General features: G+C 34.6%; 2 protein-coding genes across 3 annotated transcripts; both read right to left on the bottom strand.

Moving 5' to 3' along the window:
- On the bottom strand, positions 3-2,962 carry LOC110011261 (pentatricopeptide repeat-containing protein At1g06710, mitochondrial; the record flags this gene model as incomplete). The annotated part of the gene is made up of 1 exon (XM_020692519.1): positions 3-2,962. A coding segment is annotated over exon 1 (2,865 nt), but the record flags the coding sequence as incomplete, so codon positions are not given.
- LOC105158753 (clathrin interactor EPSIN 2) lies at positions 7,895-18,362 on the bottom strand. Of its 2 annotated transcripts, XM_020692819.1 has the most exons (15): positions 18,153-18,362; positions 17,978-18,066; positions 17,531-17,617; positions 17,167-17,218; positions 16,896-16,975; positions 16,734-16,812; positions 16,374-16,457; positions 16,139-16,284; positions 14,084-14,443; positions 12,669-12,710; positions 12,468-12,572; positions 12,163-12,395; positions 10,848-11,059; positions 8,856-9,837; positions 7,895-8,772 (listed from the first exon to the last, which is right to left on the bottom strand). In XM_020692819.1, exons 3-15 carry the CDS (start codon positions 17,563-17,565, stop codon positions 8,294-8,296), a joined length of 2,889 nt encoding a protein of 962 aa, XP_020548478.1. In that variant the 5' UTR covers positions 17,566-17,617; positions 17,978-18,066; positions 18,153-18,362; the 3' UTR covers positions 7,895-8,293. The 2 variants fall into 2 exon arrangements, with proteins under 2 accessions (XP_020548478.1, XP_011073903.1); XM_011075601.2 differs by lacking the exon at positions 17,978-18,066.

Here is a 22,279-nt window from a genome sequence, read left to right as displayed (position 1 = left end):
CTGTTAACCTTTAGAAGCCCTTTGATGAGATCAATGAAGACATCAAACTCAGGAATTTCACCTTTTCCTATGATGTCTGCATACAACTCAAATGCCTCGTCAACTCTACCTGAAGCTGACAGGCCCCCTATTAAAGAAGAATACACTTTCTTGTCAGCAGATGAAGGTGGTGACAATGATGAAAACTCTTTATGCAGCTGCAAAGCCATTTCCAACCTTCCAGCTCTCTGAAAGCTATCAATCAGAACTTTGTAAACTGGAATAAGGGGAACAGAATCTTTGCTTTCCATTTCATCTAGTAATTGAAGACTCACTAAGAATTCCTTGCTGAAGCCTTCTATGACCTTATGATAGTTTGCTAAGTGACTTGGCCAATAAGTTTGTTTCATCTCCTCTAAAAGTTGATAAGCCTCATCCAAGCGTCCAGCAGTACAGCAATGATTTATTAAGACCCTATATGTGATATAATTAGGAGCACATCCTTTGCTGGCCATCAACTCGAAGAGTTCAAGGCTTTTATCCACTTTACCAGCCTTTCCAAAGCCATCCAGCATGGCAGTATAAGTAACAACATTAGGTTTACAACCTTTTTCCTCCATCATCAACATCAGTTTGTATGCTTCGGTTGTCTTCCCAACTTTACAAAGGCCATCGATCATCTCTGTATAAGTAATAACATTAGGTGGGCAAGAATATTCTAGCATTTTAGCCAATACTTTCAAAGCAAGATCCAGACGTTTATCTTTAAACAATCTGTCAATTAAAGAGCTGTAGGTATAAACATTTGGACTGTATCCACGTTCTGCCATCTTAGCAAATACTTCCTGTGCTTCATCTAGTTTTCCGACCTTGCAAAATCCATCAATAAGAGCATCATAAACAATATGATTTGGCTCACAACCTTCAGCTTTCATTGCATCTAACAGATTTTGGGCCTCTCTGACCCTATGCACTTTGCATAAACCATCAATGAGAGCTCCATAGGTAATAACATTTGGCTCTTTACTACTATCATCAGAAATCGTAAAGTAGATATCTACATCATGGACATTGGCATTTCCTCTCATTTTCTCATATATTGCGCAAGCCCTCTCTACATGTCCAGCTTTGCAGTAGCCATCAATCAAAGCAGAGAAAGTTACAATATTTGGGGGGCATCCTTGTGACAGCATCATCTCAAAAACCTTGTTCGCATCAGATATTTTCCTAGCTTTAAGGTAAGCATGTATGATTGCAGTGTAGGTGACCACATTTGGGGTACATCCATCTCTCACCATTTCGTCAAACCAGCAACGAGCCTGCTGTATCAGGCCAGCTTTACAAAACCTATCAATCATAATTGAGTAAGTGTAGACATTTGGGACAATGCCATTCTTTTTCAATTCTTGGAACAATAGAAGTGCCTTGTCTACTTGTGATGCATCACAGAGAAAACCAATTACTTTGTTGTATGTGCCAGCTTCCGGGATGAATCCATTCAACATCATTTCACTAATTACGTTATATGCTTTTTCATACTTCCCAACCCCACAAAGACAGCGGGCAAAATTGCTAACATTGACTCTATTCAATGCTATTCTGGCCTCAAGCATTTCGCTGTAAGCTCTTTCCGCCAATTCTAACACATCCAGACTTGGAATCTCCTCATTACCACAAACACTTCCAATAAATATATTATAGACTACATAGCCAGGCTTACAACCACAATCCATCATTCTCTTCAGTAACTTATACGCATAAGAATAATCTCCAGATTTACAATAGGCATGGACAAGGGAACAAAATATCTTGGGACTTGGATGACAACCTTCTGCTATCATCATGCTGAGAATTCTTTTACATCTACCTAGCTTCCCCTTATTTAGACACCCACAAAGCAAAATCTTATATGTAACAACATTAGGAACACATGAACTTGCTCGCATCCGATTCAAGAATTCCATAGCCTCTTCAAACAGAGAGGCCTCGCACAAACCCGTTATCATTTTGGTATAAATTACAGTATCAGGCTGAGCCTCCTCCTTCTCCATCATATTTAGAGCATCTCTCCATTTACCTATTTTGCATAAAAATTGCACAAAACAGCCCAAGATATGTATGTCCATCTTGAATCCCAAATTTAACATCTCCCTATGAAGCAAAGAAGCAGCATCCAACTTACCTGCCTCCAAGAACACCTTTATCAGAGCATTGTACGTTGCTCTTGTGGGCTTGTACCCGAAATCCTTGAGCCTTCCTAACTCCTCCAGTGCCAAATTCCACATCCCATTATGGCAACACTTTCTAATCAATACGTTAAGCAATCTCCCCAGCACCTCACTATCTTCATCCTTTATCTCACGTAGAAAATTATCTGCCACTTTGTCGTTCTTATTTCCACCTAGTAACTCTAGCAAAGCATCATAAACAGCCATACTATGAGTATATCCTATTTGCCTCCCAGCCCACATGAAAAACTTAACACCCAATTCAGCACTTTCCACATTTCTCAAGACATCAACCACCAGTTTCTCATCAAGTTTCTCTCTAAACTGCCTAAGGAATTTCTGGGACTTCTCTCCCAACCCATCATTAAAATTCTTAATGGCACTTATTATTGAAAAAGCATCGGTTAAGCACTTACGAGACTCAAAGTCAGCAACTTTGGCATCAGAACTGGAGTCCCTCAGAAACGCCAAGTCTTGGGAGGTAAAACATTGGGCGGCAGGGTGATGGTTGGGTGCGTCAATGGAATCGCTGATTTCTTGGTCGGCTATCAATCCTTCAAGACTGTTCTCACTACTGAGAAATCTGTTGAAGGATTTCAACGAGTGTAAGAGTGGTGCAGGAGAAAATACAGCAGATTTCAGCACTCTTGTGCTGCTCATTCTACCGCAGTCCTCTTCCGTTCCCCCTCTTCAGCTTTTCAGTTCCCTCTCCCTAATTTCCACCCCTTCTCTATATTCACACACACACACACACACTCAACTTCTATTCAATTTTTTGGATTCTTTTATCGACAATTTGTTAGAAGGACATTTTCAAATTCTAGCTGTAGTAAAATAATTTTGAAATAAGTAAAACATTTTTTTAATCTTTTTACTTTTCTTTGTTTTTTTAGAAACTAAATAAAGAATTTGAAATAATGAAAAAATTGAATTGAGATTGGTGAGGTACTTTGGAATTATGGGTAGTTTTGAAAATTCATAAATATCTCAAATTCTAACTATTGAAGTAAATAAGGGTTAAATTATCACAAATTAATCCTAATCTTAAATAAATTTATCCTATCACTATGTATCCCCAATTAAATAATACAATTATCTATTACACATTAATCATACCCAACAAAGTAAACATAGAATAGGCCATGTTTATTAAACTGGATGGTATTAATGTACGATATATAAATGGAAACAAAATACAATTTACCATTATGTATTAGCAAAAAAGAAAAAAAAATCCTACAAAAAAAAATAGTAATTTACTCTTCTGCCCCCCCCAAGGACTACAGTACCATGCACACGCTTGTGTGATTTTATTTGAGCTTAAGCATTAAAATATTTAGTTTATATATAAAATACAATATATTAATATTTATAATGATATAATTTTTAATTTTTTTTCCTTTCTTCTTCCCAATACCCCGCACCTTCATCGCTTCCTCAGCCAACCCCCTCCCTTGCCTAATGTTGATCCGCCTCGACTCGCCCTCATTCAGATTTGTTTCTCCTCTCCCTTCCGCCTTCCCCCTCAGCCATCACCTCCCCTCCCCCTTTCCTCACAACTAGCACCCCCTTCGTTCTCTCGTCGCCACCGTATTTGCCTCCCTCATTGCTCCCCCTCCCTTCAAATCTCTCTCCCCCTTCCCCCTCTCCTTTTCCCCTTAGTCGTCACCGTTGTCATCACCCCCTCCCCCAGACCAGGCTCGTTCCTGATATTTTAGTGGTCCTAAGGCGAGTAAAGAAAAAAAGGCCTTCTAACAAAACATATATAAAATAGTTTATCCATGACTATAACTTTCTTTATTATAATTTTAATTCATTGATGCCTTAACAAATAATATATCATCTACCCAAAAAAAAAAAAAAGGAGGGAAAAAAGATGTAAAGAAAGTAACAATATGATAACGACTAAATAATATTACTAGTTCGACTTACAGACTTTGATGTAAGAAGCACCACTTGGAAGCAACACGTATCCTAAAGCGAAGTAGTAGTATCATCCAAGTAAAAACTCCAGCACCAAGTAGAATTGTGGTGGAGAAAAAAATCGAACCTCAGAACGTTATATGATGAATGTATGTTACCTGTAAAAAAGACAAGGTAAAAAAAAATTACAATTCATTTTTAACAAGAACCTCAAGAAAAAAAGTATAGTCAGAATATAATAATTCTTATTCAGTTTTTTCTATTCTTATTAAAATAGGCAATTACTTTGTTCATTCCCAATTGACGTAATATATAGCACTCTCAAACGGCACTACGACTATAAATTACATTTCAAAAATCTCATTTTTCTTTTCAGTAAATATAATATTTTCAAATGCAACTTTATAATTAATTAACCAACTCTAATTTAAATAGTCAAACTCATAAAATAAATTAATTAACCAACTTTAATTTAAATAGTCAGATTCATAAAATATTCCAATTAAACAGTTCATCGATCAATATAAATTATAATTAGCAAATCGACTAATTAAATAATATAATTATATAAATTAATAATAACTAAAATCTAAAAAATTCCTCATCTGAATTGGAAACTTTGGGTGAATGTGTGTTCGTAAGGTGTGAGTGTGTGTGTTAAAATGTGTGTTTATATGTGTGATTTCGCTTTAACTTGTATGTGTATATATATAATTTGTGTATATACATATATGTATGGAGAGAGAGACAGAAAAAAGACTAGAGTGAACATGGAGTTGCTCTATTTGTATTGTCCGCTCGACCGGCCATGGCTTTGAGCGTTAAGGTGAATGTTTGAATCTCAATATAAGATTGTTTTGCAGCAAAACTTTTGAAATCATTTTTTTAAGGGTAAATTACAATGAGCTCCCCTGAGGTTTGGTATAATTACAAATACCCCCTTATTGTTTAAAAAATTATTAATATTTTTTTATTTTAATGGTCATCTAACAATTAACCCAATCCGTTAAGTTTTCACCCATTTTTTTGTGGTGAACTGACCAAAATACCCTTATGGATTAAAAATTATAATTTTATTTATTTTTTGAAATTTTTTGAAATTTTTTTATGGACTAAGTGAATAATTTTCATCCATCCCATTCGATTTTTTTATAAGTTTTTAATTTTAAAAAAAAATAAAAAAATTATAGTAAGGGCAAAATTGACAATTTCATACCCTAATCTAAGGATTATAAATTTTATCAAACATCAAGGAGGGTATTTATAATTTTCAAACAACTAAGGGGTATTCGTAATTATGACAAACCTTAGGGGAGATCATTGTAGTTTATCTTTTTTAAAATCTAAAACCGCAGAATCTGAAATTGAATAAACGTTTCTGACGTTTCTACTGAGAACTTTCCGTTTTTAATTCTATATTAAGTATGTTGCTGCTGCTAGAGCCTATAAAAGGTTGTTCATCCCACACTTCAAACACATAGCCAGAAAGAAACACAACAACAGAAAAGTTCTTATGCCTTTTCTCTCTCTACTAATTCGATTTTCTGTAAGTTTTCTGGTCAGCTGAGTATTGTTCGAGGTGTTTTGCAGTATAGTGCAATACTGAAAAATAGAACCGTCATATCCTGAGAGAAGTAACATTGTACCCAAAGCATGAGATGTTTAATTTCTTCAAAACAAGCAGAATTTCGTTCTAGGATTTTTAGTTGAAATGTCTTCACCATTCCTGCCAACCCATTACGTTCATGAAACTCCGACAATCATTTCACCAATCTCATTGCCGAGTAACAAAGGCAATTATGTGACAAACTTGACGAAATGAAAGAACTAAGGAACAATCTATCCAGACAGGCGTACTACTTTCATTGGTCTGAAATAAACGCTGATGAACTGGACCAGAAAAATTCAAGACTTCAATGGAAAATCGAAGCCCTGAAAATTGAACATGAAGATGAGTTAAATCAACTCAACCAAGAAAACCATCAATTTCGCAACGAAGTAGTCGAGCCTAGAGAGACTCTGGATCAACTTGTTGAGATGCATCTTGAGGAACCAGAAGATGATCCAAAAGATGATCCGATGGAATATTTGGACGAAGATGCTGAGCTAACTGATGGAAGCATAATTAATTGAAAGGTATATCTAGTGATAAGTTGTTGTTATACAACTCGTTTGAGCTAATTTACTGCTTTCGTTTATTCAGTATGATAGTATTCATAGTCTTGTTGATGATGATGATGATATATATATATATATATATTATGAATGTGACTAAAGTGTTGTTATTTTTCCAACAAGCTCTACTTCATTTTGGATTTCTCTTAAACTCTCTTCTTCATGAGCTTTTCTGAAAAAAAAAATTTCAAATTTGATACAATTTAAAATTAAATTTAAAATTGAATCATGACATTTTATATAAAAATTCAAAAAAATATTAATAAATCAACACCCACACTATACTAATTATTTAAATTATATATTAATAATTGAACAAACTCATTAAACCCATAATCTAATTAAATTTTTATTTCATATGATTACGTAAATTGCTAATTAAATCATAATTAATAGAATAAGATTTATATATTATTTTAAAATTTGAGGATGCAAACTATTTATGGACAACAAATTTATTTATAACTTAATTATGATGGTTAATTATACTTAAGTTCCTCTAAAAATATAAAATTATACTTTTTTTGAAAATTCTCCGTCCCCCTTCTGTTAGGGTTTGGACAAAAAAAAAATAACATAAATTTTTTATTTTTCATTTAACATTTTCCTTATATGTTTATACCTATAAAGTAATAAATATGATATATATATATATATATATGGAGTGAGGTTAACATTATTACATTCTCTTTAGAAGAAGTACAAAATTATTATATAGGACTGGTGAATGAAAGGTAGAATTGAAATTTTCTGTAATTTTTTTTTACTAACCTTAGCATTTTTTGTCCAAACCCTAATGAGGGGGAATAGATGTGAACGATAAATCTTCAGAGTGGTGTTGTAAGTGTAATTTCAAAAAAAAATTAGGATAAGTGTAATTTTACATTTTCAGAGGGGGTCCGAAGTAGAACCAAAATTATAATGATAAATAGTTTGTTATTTTTGTTATTTATGCAATTCTTTTATTTTAATTCTTGACTTAAATATTTTAATATAGTAATTTTACTATCAAGTTTTGAGATTTTAAGATTTGTTTGGTTCAAGTGAGAGGAAAAAAGAAGTTGAAAGAAGAGGAGAAGTGAAAGAGGAAGGGAAAGAATAATATTTTTCCTTCAAATTATTTGTTATAATTAGGAGAGTAAATCTCTTCCCTTGTTTGGTACACGAAAAACAGATTGAGAAGAAAAAATTAATTTTTATAATTTCACTTAATAACTCTTCTTTTCATTTTATATTAAAAAATAAATAAACTAATATTATACTAATATAATTTAACATATCCAAAATTTAAAAATCTTATTAATAAATGTCCGATCAACAGTCCAAGTTTTAAACCATTGCTTTAGAACGCGAAAATCTGTTTTCTTTCGGGTGTATTTTAACCTAAACATACAAGCAGTCACAAATGCTTCAATGACTGCATCAGAATCTAAATTCAAGCTCAAATTGGCAGTTTCGTCCAATTCTAACCAAAAGCTATCACCTTATTCAAACTTTGCAGTGTGCAAAAGCATAAAAAAGTTGACAATAGAATCCAAAAAATGATCAAGCAAGAACAGTGATAAGCCAAAACCACAAAAGCTTAAAGATAAATGAATTCTTGTATTTATTCAAAGGTAAGTGTACCCAATTGACAATGCAAAACATATAGAAATGACATAACAAAAAGAGGTCACCTAAGAAAGGTTACCCTTGATGTTTGATAATATACAAGATCATGTCGCAGCCGCTATAAGAACTATGGGGCACATAAAGAGCTCATTATGACCCAAAAATAGAATAGAGGTACTGTATGTAAAACTGAAAGTATGAATACACACACACTCGCTACAAACATCGAAATGACAATTACAAGTGAACAAAAACTTTAGAGCTGGCCGCATCATCGTACAACTAATAGTAAAACACATTTATGGTTGACTCATTTTCTCTATAAAACAACCACAACATCACCTTCTTGATGCCCACTAATTTGTTGTGACTTCTGCTCACCGGTAGCCACCGCCATATGGCTGTTGACCATAATTTCCAGTTCCCATTGCATGATTATAACCTCCAGGAACAGCAGATCCGGGAGGAAATCCCATCTGCTGTTGCATGTTCATTCCCTGGCCCATACCCATACCCATTCCAACACCCATATTTCCAGGCATATTCATCCCCATGCCCATGCCCATTCCCATTCCCATTCCGCTTCCAATTGGCTGACTTACTCCGTAGCCTCCCATGCCCATGGGAGCGCCTGGACCACCAGACATTCCAATATTCATACCAGAACCCACCATTGGATTCGACGGAGGCCTGAGAGCACCAGCACCAGCACGTCCCATTCCAGAACCAGATCCCATGGCTTTGCCCATGGTAACTGTGGATGTCACTGTGGTTGTAGTAGGTTTTTCCATCCTTTTATCCTTGCGATTTATGGCATCAAAATCAACTCCAATATCAGCCAATGGATTTGTTTTCGCTGCACAGGAAAAATTTAGTATTAAATAAATGGTATATATATGTGGGTGAGTGCAATAAGAATACTAAACTGTAAATCCTTACGTCCAGAAATATTCAAATTGACCAGTCCACGGCTCAGAGTGTCAGCCCAAACAGTGGATTTTGTCTCAAACTTGTCTTTTGATGATTGAGGAACTATAGCAGAAGAACCTGCTACAGATGGATTAGTTGATGCTGCAGCCGTGAGGCTGCTTGGTTGCATTTGTGGAGCTTGAGGCCCCATTTGTGAAGCTATAGGAACTGCAGAACCGGATTGTGAAAACAAATTGTGCTGAGTAGTGAGTCCAGTGGAACTAGGAGGAACCATGTAGGCTGCAGCTGGGCCTGTAGATACTGATTGTGAATGGTAAGTCCCATAGAAGTTGGGATTTGGCAGATTCGGCTGGGTAGAACCACTCTGAGCATGGAACCCCATCTGTGATGCTTGACTAGCTTGCACTGGGAAGGTCAAAGCCATGGTCTGAGTTGCAAAACCTTTCTGGGAAACAGATTCTGCTGATTGAAGAGGATAATTTGTTTGTAATGAAGGCTGGCCAAGTTGAGTAGGAAATCCTGCAGGCTGGCTGGTTTGTGATTGGAAACTGTTTTCATGTGCAGTCAGAGATGGTAAAGCTGACTGTGTTGCAGGTTGATTTGGTTGAGAAAAGCCACCATGAGACATAGATTGGCTGGGTGGAACCGAATAACCAGCCGGCGGATTGACAAAGGATGCAGATGCAGATGGTGGGAGAATATCTGCTAATATATCAATATCCAGGTTGGGATTTGACAACTCCTGTTGCGCAAACTGTGGGCTTGCAGGAGGTTGCACGCCAGAAGCACCTGACTGCATGTAAGCTCCATCGTAAAAAGTACCCCCAAATTCAGTTGGTGCTTTCTGAGGAACTTGTTGTGGCACATCAAGGGTTTGAATGGAGTTTGTAGCAAAGGAATTAGTGGATGTGGTGACCTGTTGTTGAACTGATGGACTGTCGGTCGAAGGAACAGCTTTAAATGGACCATCTCCAAATGGATCATCAAAGGACTGCAAAAAGAGCTATATACTTAATTCTGGAAATGCATTGACATATCAATACAACACATCAAGGGACAACAATGAGGAGCATTATCAAAATTTCCAACAGTTTTGTTAACAAGGACATCTACAGTTTAGCTAAAATTCTTTATCAGGCACCTACACTCAATGTCTAGTTTCTGAATTTCTTACTACACAGTAGTGCATGAACATGAATGAGGTAAAAAAAACAACTGTGTTTACATTAAATGTGACAGGTGAAAACAATGGCATTAGAAGTTAATAAAACAACTTTCATTGCCGAGGTGCAGCTTTAACATTTCAGCAGAGGGGTCACAACAAACAAAGTGGGAAACTAGAAGAAATGCTACAAAAAACAAGTATCATTCTATACAATTGTGAGAATTGACTGGGACAGTCAAATTATTTCCGGGCTCCTTATAGTTAAATGCCTACTTTCCGAATTATGAATCCTCATGTGTGCATGAGCATGCATGAGTAAAAAAGAGTGTTGAGAACAGAAACAGCAGGAAACAATGGCAATGAGAGGCAACTAAAACAAGCTTCATCAAAGGTGCACATACCCATCCCACAGTTTTTTCAAACTTTTTGGAGAGGGGTTGACCAAAAGAGGTGACATAAATTAGTATAAAGGCTATAAGAAGCAAGTATTACTAAAATGGTTAGCCAAACAAGCAACTATTGTAAATGATTAAACTCCAATAAGTTACCTAAAAGAGTAAATTGGCAACAATATTAGTTTGCAATGCATATCATACTTGTGATTCAACAATATATTTCTGCCAGATCACAACAGAAATTCTGGGTATAAAAGAAGAACTAATGATAGAAAATAAGACGAAAAGGTCAAATGATCAAACAGTGGACCCTTACACCGTCCAACTTCAAAAGGTCATACTAGTTAATAAGAGATTCACCTTCCCATTATGGAAAATGCTAAAAACAGTCAGGAGAAGTAACAAATAATCAGTTCATGCAAATCTATACACATAACCTACCTGATTATTGATCATGGATGGTGATGATGCAGCTGCAAATGCGTGATCAGAATTAAAGCTTGCTGAGGCATTAGCTTCAGGGGTCATGGCAAGCGGGCTAGCAGGCACAAGAGCCAAGGGGTTGGCGGAAAAGGACTCAGACAAAGAACCCAGTAAATCCATTTCCACACCAGATGTAGCAGGAGCAGTACCATTTGATGTAGTTGGGGCAGCTATACAAAGATTTGAAAAATTTTTAAAGGCAAATTAGTCTTTTAATATCTGGTAGCTTACAACAGCAATAAGTCAAAAATGCAAAAATATCTTGATCAAGCCAGATTGAGGAATACATAAAGATCTTATATGACACCATACCCATTGCTGTTGGGTATGTCAGTCCTTTTCCACTTGTTATAGGAAAGGTTACCAAAACAGAATTTTACATACTTGAAATAGGCAAGATTTTTCGTGAAAGTCAGCTTGAACAAAATGGGCGAAGGGATAGAGGGAAAAAAGTTTCAGTTGTTTGGTTGTATTGAAATATTGAGCTCTTTGTCGAAAAGAAACTCTAGTTTCCCCACCACAAGAGAGAATCGATGCAAGTTATGTAAAAACCAAATCTGAATGATATCTCGCTTAACCAAAAATTTGTGAACGAATATTTTCCGTATGAAATATTTCCAAAGTAACAGTTCATTTTCAGTGTAGACTAATTACTGAGCAACTTCTGTTCAATTTTCACTAGAACTGAATTTACAAGGGATGATGAAGGAACTTGATTATGTGGAATCCAAAGTTTACCACATTTGAGAAAAAAAACAAACCAACTGGAAGCTTGTATTTGAAAGAAATGCATGCTCCAGAAACACAATCCAAGTCTCATCCTTAGGCTTTTTATTGTGTTTTGTGAAATGGTAACAAGGCCAAAATCAAGAATGAAATTAATCCTTTAAGCTATGTTGATAACATCATTAGTTTTTTCATATGCTAGTTGCAATAGTAAAAAGGTAAACTAACAAAGGAGATAGAAATTAAGTTCCTAATTTGAGCTATTTAGATTAACATTTAGCTTCTGACAAGTCCTCATGCGTTCATAATTACGTTGACAATGTAACCCATTAACATCTAGATAAACCGGCAAATCATTTAATGTTCAATTCTAAATTATTATGAAAATGATAATTAGTATGGCATGATCTCAGCAGGCACATGACCATAATCATCATGGTGCTTATCAACCATCTACTCACTCAATCAAACAAAAGAATCCAGTAACCAGAAGGTGACAACTAAGTAAAATAATACTATGCAGTTCCTAATATTGATATTTCTTTACCTGTAAATGAACCCCTAGGGTCAAATTCATCAAATCCATCGACTTCCTTGTTGACAGATTGAGCTGTAGGCTGAGCAGCAGGAGGAGAAGCTGAAGCTGGGACGGACGCTGAAGCAGGAGCAGGTGGTGAAGCGGGAGCAGGGGCTGGAGCAGCAGCTGTTGCTGCATAGCTTGGACTAGCAACTTTTGGAGAGGATGCTTTAGGGCCATATCCTAGTGAAGATTCTCCATCCCTGTCAATACAAAATAAGAACCATTACTGAAACTGTCAAACAGCATTTAGGCTATAGACAGAAGCTTGTTACCTTTCACTATAAGAAGGACTGCGGGTAGCACCAACAGCATCCTCATAACTAGGAGGTGCACCAACATTTTGCCCTGAATACTTTTGATCAAGTCTCTTGCCCACGCTGCCGATTTTAGGATTGGAAAAATCAAATTATTTCAGTTAACAAATGTTTACAGGAACAAGAAACAACAGATAGAAACAGGCCCACTTAAAGTACCTTCCATCTTGAGAATGATCATCAGCTTTGGCGCCACTTCCCCTGAGAAAAAATAATACAATTTGGAAATTTCTTATAAATCCAGATATGGTTATTTTCGCTATTAAAAAGATAAAACAACCTAGACATATCTCACTCAAAGTGGCTTTGAATTTGATAAGCACAGTCCTAGCCATCAGTCTAATTTTGTGGAGATACATAGGCGACATATCACTCAAAGGGACTATGGATTGGACTATAGATGTGGGGCAGGTTGTAACTACACAGTTAATCTAAATGGATCTGACAGCTTCACTGAGACCTAAATTGAAAACTCTGATGAGGGCTACCAAGCTTCCATGCGTTGGCATTATGTAGTATGTACTAGAATGAGCCTTAATGATTTATCTTCTATTTCTGCTGTGAGGCTCAATTTGTCTCTTGTACCGGATGTCAAGTTCAATGTTCCCCGCCCGCCTGAAATCTCTTTTTTTCACTCGGAAAAAAAAAATAACATAACACAACAATATAAAAAGATCAAGCAACCCCCCAGCTCTTGGTAAATATATCAGACAAACTAAACAACTGAATTTAGCATGCTCAGTCTCATGTAGCAATGCATTTAAACAGGAAGCTCGCATTGCACCAGAAAGTGAATCCAAACAGTTTTGGCAGCAAAAGATATTGGCTTTGAGGTTCCTTAGACAGTGTTTGTCACATGTAACACTATTACCTTTGATACAACTTATATTTTGTCATTTCATACTCTACCATCCAAATGACAACTGTACTATTCTAGAAGAATGGAATGCAGATAGAATCAAAGTATTTTTTTTTCACACTCTCAACTCATGAGTGTAACTTTCTTCACAAGCTTTATCATTTTTCTACTTTCTTTATGTTGTTGGTGGATTAATAGAAATAAACAGATGGTCTTAAGAAGCACCCATCAAACTTCACTTGGAAAGACTTCATGATCTCCCAATAACTAGTTCTTTCTTTGTGAGTGGCCGTCAAATCGTATTATAATCTCATTATCATATTTTGATAATTACTATTCTCATTTTGCTTAATTTATACTGATCACAACTCTTTTGCCTACAGTTGAAAATTTATTTGAATCAGTTTTTGAACTAAAACTTAAGAAATCAATTCCTAGAATACAGAGCAAAACTGACACTTGTTACCACAATTTTCAAAAATGCTACTTATGCAGGAACCAAAAATTCTAACTTGAACTCATACAACCTATATCGTTCATATAGTTCCATTAACTTTCTATGAAATTCCATGAATACCTACCAAGTTATCATAATTTTTTCAACTCTATCCGTACAAACCAGCAGCAGATATACTGTACTCTCCAAGTAAAACGAAATATAAAACATTAACAACATAATTTCATTTGAATTTGGGAATATAGGAATTCAACAAACCGGGAAGAGTATTGGCCATCATCATCATTCGCACGATTCCTATCTTGATCAGCACTTCTACTTCTGGACCCATAGTGATAATCATCAACGGTCTGACTTCTGCCTCGGTAATCATCATCCCTGTACCCATCTCGGCCATAACGCTCCTCGTAATCTCTGCTATACCTGTCTCCCTCACGGCCATATGAATCTCCGTGCCGACCATATCTGTCTTCATCCCTGGAACCCCAATCTCTCTCTCTTCCATAGCCATTCCTGTCATCATCCCGATTTCCATACCGGCCTTCATAACGATCATCATCATATCTGTCTCCATATCCACCAGGACGATACATGCTACCCGTGGGGGTGCTGCGGAACCTATTCAAATATTAATAAATAAAAGAAATTTTCATTAATTGACAACTAGATATTTATTTGGTTTATGCTAATGAGCTAATCACCAAGCATACTGTACTTGCACAAAATGTACACAAACTGGGAAGCAATAAATACTTCATATTTAAGAAAGAAAATCAAACATTAATGACTCCAAACCACAGAGGTACGCCAACATAAGAAACTGTAAAACAAACACATAAAGAAAAACGAAAACATGGAAGAAAGAAGAAACAGAAATAGGATTTCCATGACAGAAATCATTCACAATCAAGTTTATTAAGAATACCAAGCATTTAAACTTATTACTCTTCTCCCGAACCATACTCAGGACCTAGGTCAATGACACTATAATATACCAAAACTGTAATCTTCTACCACAAGACAAATTTCCATAAGCTTAAGTGATTTGAGGTTTGCAGCACCAGCCTACAAAACCAATATTACTCAAAGAGAAGAGTTAGGGATCCAAAACTGTAATCTTCTACCACAAGACAAATTTTCATAAGTTTAAGTGATTTGAGGTTTGCAGCACCAGCCTACAAAAACAATATTACTCAAAGAGAAAAGTTAGGGATCTATTCTAATATCTTAACTTTAGACTGCTCGCTGTTAAGACAGTATAACCCATATCCATCATCCGCAAATTGAAAGAACAAACATAATGCAATATCCTGAATTCGAGCTAAAGATAATTATAGACAGATCATAGTCCTGCTGGAGCAATACCCATACAAACACCACTTACAGGAGTTTTGGCAACCATATTGCAGATTGCTATGTCATATACGGAAAACTTCAGGTTTTCCAATCACAGAGCCATCATAAACCCAAAATACTTGCTCCCACATTGTGAAGAAGAGAAGAAATCAATATTATCAGTCTTTGCCTTTTACCTACCTTCTTTTGTTTTGAATTATCTCTTGACTTACAAATAAAAGAGAGTTGTGATAGTTCAATTGTCATTTTCTCTTGTTACAACTTTCCTCTGTTGTTTACTTAGTCCTAAAAAATGCACCAACTAAGTTTGCCATGATGCCAAGTAACAATGTAAGAAAATTAGACGGCACCAATATTATTTCTAAACTGAAGGATGTAAAGAATTTTTTTCTACTCATGGGATCTAAATACTAAACCGGAAAACAAAGCCCCTAAAAAACAGGTGAATTGTGAAAGTCCGAAGAAACTATAGCATAGAGGACATAAGAACAGGGCAGGGGCCACAGCTGCAAAGCCAAATCCCTGGGCACATAACAATTCAATGTTGAACCATGAGCCATTTCAACACCAGAAATTCAATGCTAGATAATTGAATTTATGTCTACCAACATTATCACAAGCAGATATCATCAGATATCAAACAAAGGCATAACTTTTAAGCATGAAACATAAGAATAAAAGTCAAAGTGAGTGTTGATCTAGATGAAGTCATAGTCAGGCATGAGCATTTACTACTAGTGTACATGAAATCATTAACTTCCAACAGAAGTATGGCAAAGGAAACAAAAGTATGGCAAAGGCCAAATAGCCATATGATGACAGAAGAAGATAGGCGACTGTTCGACATCAAATAGTAAGGACGAGGATCACCAAGGAAACTAATTCAAAACACAAGTACAAGTTGAACAGCCAGCATATGTGAACTATGCGGTCAAAACACATGCTATGGTTGCTTACTTGTCCCTATTGGCAGCAGCCTTCTGACGAACTTCTTGTATTCTTTCCTTGTCGTTTACAAGAACTACAAGACTCTGAGATTTCTTTCTAACATTGTTTCCTTGGTCTTTTCCACTGGAATCAATATACTGAAAATCTGACAATGTCTATCACAAGAGAGAACATAAATGCCACGTGTTAATTTACTTTTCTGAGAAGCTCCAAGGAAATAGAATTCAGATGATAAGGAATTAACTGATATTTGATATGCATGCTCCCTGATGTCATCTATGACACGCTCAGACCCATGGGCTACCAAGTACTCCAAAACAGTCAAAGCCTGCAAAAACCAGCAGAACAAAGACTTGTTTGACTGTGAGAAAATGAGCTGCTACAAGAGCATCACTGTCAACAGATGCAACAACCATGAAGCACAAATGGCACCAGATTCAGCATTTGGTCAAGAAATCAAAAAACTAGTCCTTAACAGGGATATCGCTTTACTACAATTGGCTAAAAGAAATCAGTTGAATCTTGCTGCATTTGTATCTGAGGGAGCTTCAACATCTATATAAAAATTAAACGAGTCCATATTCTCAAATTATGGAAAACAAACCTTGTACACATGCCGCCAATTTTTTCCAGTATCATTTGTACGTTTCCAGATTACCGACATGATCATCTGATACTCGTGACTGTTAAAAACTCAAAAATGAGTACCCTTCTAAATGAAATGTAACCCCCATGAAGTACTTTAACTGAATCAGTTAGAACTTACTAGTTTCTTGTTGCCTGAGCAATATCAGCGAGAAGTGATCCATGAGGACCCCAAGGCTCGTTGCTAGTTGCATCAAGAACCTGGAAACAAAAACACTCACCAATGACCACTTAAACCGACAAGAAGAATTAGGCAACATAGAGCTCATTTGACAACCCTATAATGATTTTCAGAAGTAAACTGGCCAAACACTTTTTCATACAAAACAGACAAGATTGCAACACAAGATAAGGAAATAAAAGTCAATCAGGCAAGAAAAGAAAGTAATCACCTTTTGTTCAATTGAAGGAACTTTAAGAACTTTCTTGTTGACACCTCTCTTACTGCAAAAGAACATATAAAACATTCATAAGAAATGCTTCGTATGGAAACTAAGAGAAGGATCTTAAAAAAAACTGTTACACTTAATTAAGGAAAACAATAACAGATTAGTATTAGCAAAACCAATTGATGCCAAACATTTCAAGCTCAATCATTCAGAAACGGCACAAAAGTATCCAACTAGTATCTTCCAGATGAACACTTATTTACACAGAAGAATCTTAAGCCAAGATACAATAACAGACATAAAATAATCCATGGAATAAAGTGCAGTGACAATATAGCATGCAGATCAGTTAAAAAACGGAACTCACAGGTCGCGGACAGTTTGATCAAAAGCCTTCTTCATTTCACCTTGGCTTGGGAGAAGCCAAATTAGCAAACCCTTTTCAAATTATTGCCTGCACAGCGGAAAGGGAACAGAAATCACTCAGATGGAGCAGAACATGCATTCATATTTTATTCAAATCTTCTCTTCATTGAATCACAATGAGAACTTTCAACACGAGAAATATCATTGCCAAAGTAATATATTCCCAATCCCTCATTTCACTTGGATCAATTAAATTAAACCATGAAAAACGAAATTGACACGAGATATTATCATTCCAACAAATAACCATCGTGAATCAGAATTACCAATTACCAACAAAAGTTAAAATCAGCAACACACATAACCTATACATAAACAAGCACAACATAATAACAATGTACGAAAAGCGACCAAATTCCCCAGAAATAAATGAATCTTTTAACGTAACCTGCCACGCCAATTTGACAATACAGATCTGGATGACCAATATCAAATAGACAAGCTGATTTTCACAAACACAGCTCGGGGAAACGAGATCTGGAACCGTATAAAGAAAATTGAAGATCCCAATAGTTAAAATGAATTGAACAACAAAAATCTTGAGAAAAAGAAAATGATCATACCTCAGGTATTGACAGCCTCCTCCAACAGTATACCAGATCAGAGAGGGGGGGGGGAGAGGAAGAAATGGGGTTGATGGCTGTCGAGATATCCAGAGAGAGAGAGAGAAAAATGGGTTGCGAAAAAAGCGAAACGAAAAGGAAAAAGAGGTGCCCAGCAAAGAAAATTCGTCGAGTTGAATGGGGGGAGCTGTCTTTTGCTGGAAATACTGAAAAATTATTTCAATTAAATAGCACTAAATAATGAAATTAAATTAAATTAAACAAATAAGCGTTTGAAATGTAAAATGTTGTTGGTGGGGTGGGGGGGCGGTCACACCCTCTTCAAATAGTGTTGGGGACAGCATAGACACACGCAAGGGTATTTTGGTCCTAAGGAAAGTTTTCATTCTATAATTGCATCATAATTATAAATAATAATTACATTTATGCCCCTCATACATTATCTTTTTACACAAATCATTCCTTCCTTTTGAAAATTTACAGAAATCACCCCTAACAGCATTTAAAATTCAAAAAATGTCCCATTGACTAAGTCAACTTTTAAAATAATTTTTTCAGAATGGAAATGCTCTTAGGGTGTTTCTATAATTATCAAAAAGTAGAAGGAGTGTTAAAGTTATTTTCTTTAAGATGAGTAATATGACTTCATATATTTTTTTATTATTTATCTAGTTTTTAATTTAAATATAAATTATTATATTAACTTTTTTTTTATTGAATCTCTATCTAAAATTGCACCTTTTAATAATTAAAGTATTTAAATTATTTAATTAATATATAAATTATTCCTCAGTAAAATTATTAAAATTAAAAGATTATTTACCCTCTATTTTTATTCGTAACTAAACTTAATAAAATTAAAATTAATTTATGTATTTTATATAAAATCATATTTGATGTGTATGGCTCAAAAGCACTTGGCCCAATAAGAGATTTACAGCCCAACTAGGGCTCATCAGCCCATGACGAGGACGACCCACGGGAAGATTGCCAAGCTCGACCCAAAAAGGAACCCAGTACACGACTTTACCAGACCACAGGCCTGCCTTCCAAACTCAGCCTAGGAGAAATAAGGCGCCCGCAAGACTCTGAACTCCTCACAGAATTGCTGCTGATTTTCTGGTTTGGTTTGCTGCAGATCTTGGAGTGTAGGAAGATATTATACTGTCTCTCTTATATGCAACATGCTTCCTTATTAGTATATCCAGTAAGCATGAAAATCTGTACATATATATATATATATATATATATATATAACTTTTATATAAATTATATTATATAATTATATATTTAACTTTTATAATTTTATATAATTCTGTAAATAAATTTAACTAGTTATATGTTGCATTTTAATCAGTGACAGTCAATGATATTGTGTATAAAAGTTAATATTGCATCTTAACCAAAAAGTCAATATAAACAAATTCATATAATAAAATATACTTAATATTGCATTTTTAGCAAAAAAAAAAAAAAAACTAATTATGAACACTTCCAGACAAAAAAAATCAGAATTTATTTTGGAAAAAAATAAATTAATCCATATCTCAATCCCAAATTATTGTCTAAAGTAAATATTATATTAGTTATATCCATTATTCGAGTAATACATAAAATTGTACCACTTAAAATAATCAATTTTAACTCAATCCCAATACATATCTCAAACCTATCCTATCACACATATATTAGTATTTAATCTCTATATATATACTAAACAATAAAATATGTATAAAAATGTGTGGTTTTATGGATATTTATAGTTTTGATTAATTTTATTTCACATTATAAACATATTTATTTATCCTAATATTTTTATTAAATAAAATAAACAACATACAATTAGTCTCAGACTATTTTATCCTACATTTAATCTCGCATTATTTTATATCCCATTCAATATAATAAACGAGGCCAAATATACACAGCAAAAATTTTAGTAAAATGTAAGAGTTATTTATATTTTTTTAAATTTATTGCACAGGCATAGTGCGTGTCACGTTCTAATAGTGTACAATAATGAATGGCTAATATTTGTGAAATGATAAATGGGCACAAAATAACTGCTAAATAAAAAGGGTATTTTACGCGAATAAGACATATAAAAAAGTAAATTACCTGTTTTCTAAAAGCTCCGATGAGGGAGGATTTGAACTTTCTTCTTATTTAAAGGGATTTCATATCTATTAAAATTAAAATAAAAAATAAATTATATTATTCGATATTAGATATTGTACATGGGATAGACACAACAAAAAGGAATCATAATATTTATAAGGATGAGACCATTTTTTAGTGATGAAGGAATCAATGCTTTAGTAGTGATAGAAAGAATAAACACAACGTGAATTTAAGCCATTGGGTTGTACCCACTTTTAGGAGTATATTTTTAGGCAGCAAATGATGGCATATTTATCCATATTCTTATACAAAAAAGAAAAATATTAAAAGGGGATTGGGATACATGAATAAATTTCAGGCTAAATTCTTATTTATTTTTCTCTTTTTTTTTTAAATTAGATAAAAAAATTTCTATGTGATTTGATAATAAGTAAAAAACTGTACGTGTGAATGGTGCGTTTTGGGGACAGTTTTGGGGTCTTGTATGATTTTTTTCTTTTATGATTAAAATGCCTCTAATATGACTGTTGGAAAATAACACTAGCCCACTATGATGAACAATGCGACACGGATACTATATGATATGAACACCGGTCACACAAAAAATATAAACAAATTAGGACATGACACGACACTGACACGACCACACAAAAAATTTGAAAAAATTAGGAAACTTACACCGCTAGAAATATATATTTATTATATATATTCTCAATTTCTCATAAAATTAAAATTTGCAATATGAAAAATATCAAGATAAAATATAAAATAATCATGTCGTATATCTACGCTTTTAACCAAATGTGGTTTCAAAAGTATACATAATCAACTTATTTTAAAAATTACGCAATAAATTTTTTTTAATATTTAAATTAGTTAAGTCATTATGACCATCTATCTAATTTTTAATAATTTCATCCTAGAACTTTTAGTTTGAGAGGAATGAATTAGTTCTCTTTCTTTTTATTAACCCCTATGCCTACATAATGTGTCGGACACGCCTATTTATTATTATTATTTTATATTTTCGGACATGCACATGTCGTGTCCAACACGTGTTCTATATGTATTCATGTCCAACACTATATTGAATAATTTTTTAAAGTCCCATTGCATTATAACTAGCCCAACAACATATTCAGGAGATCAAATGGAGCAAGAAGCTTTGGGAAGGCCCTTAGGAACCTTTCCCCCAACTAGGGCTTAATTAGGACAGGGCCTAAGAGGAAAACCAGTGACTCAGGAATCTAGGGGGTCGAACGCCACCCTATCCACCAAAAGAGCACTTGTCCAGGTGGCTAAAAGCTACTCAATCGGAAAGTGATATGGATGTCCAAGTGGTCAGATCCTTGCAAGAGCGGGACTCTTATTTCGCTAGGATCCCTCAGCCAAGATGAACTCCTTTGAATCTTTTCAACCAATACTAGGATTTTGAGGAGGCCTATGTCTCCTAACCATTAGTAATTCCTCCACAACTCCCTGGGAGGCGAGCTGTAGTCAAAGAAGGAGTTGTTATCAGAGAGGGGGTTGTAATCTTTTATACTTTAAGATCATATTTACTTTGTTTGATTAGTTTGTATAAGCCAAATAGTATAGAATAGTTTGTTGTTTACTTTGAGAGAGTGAAGCATGATATAATAGCTTGAGTTCGATATTATTTACTGTAGAAGCTCCGTAACTCATCCCACCAACTTTGTTGGGTTGAATTATCACGATAATAATGGTTATTGGACAATGACTTGAAATGTCTTTTATGTCCCCAATTATTCACTTGCATTTACCTTCACAAATTATATTGGTAATTTTAATTCGGTTATTTTTTTGTTGGTGATTTTATTTTAGGTGGTTTTTAATATAGCAATATTTAGTAATAGTGAATAATTTTTGTTTGTAATTTTAGTAATATTTCTACATATTTATTTAGTAATAGTGAATAATTTATATTTGCAATTTTATTTTAATAATGTAGTTTATAAAATTATACGTAATTTGTTACCCATTATTTA

The sequence above is a fragment of the Sesamum indicum genome, linkage group LG3 (assembly GCF_000512975.1).
Source record: "Sesamum indicum cultivar Zhongzhi No. 13 linkage group LG3, S_indicum_v1.0, whole genome shotgun sequence".
Lineage (NCBI taxonomy): Eukaryota > Viridiplantae > Streptophyta > Magnoliopsida > Lamiales > Pedaliaceae > Sesamum > Sesamum indicum.
The sequence above is the reverse complement of the archived record's forward strand: the minus strand, read 5'-3'. Positions and strand labels throughout refer to the sequence as shown.

Coding starts and splice junctions, on each gene's coding strand:
- LOC105158753 (XM_020692819.1), bottom strand. CDS start 17,565: ATGAAGAAGGCTTTTGATCAAACTGTCCGCGACCT. Junction 17,219..17,530: donor GATCAAACTGTCCGCGACCT/GTGAGTTCCGTT, acceptor GTTCTTTTGCAG/TAAGAGAGGTGTCAACAAGA. Junction 11,060..12,162: donor CCCTAGGGGTTCATTTACAG/GTAAAGAAATAT, acceptor ATCTTTGTATAG/CTGCCCCAACTACATCAAAT.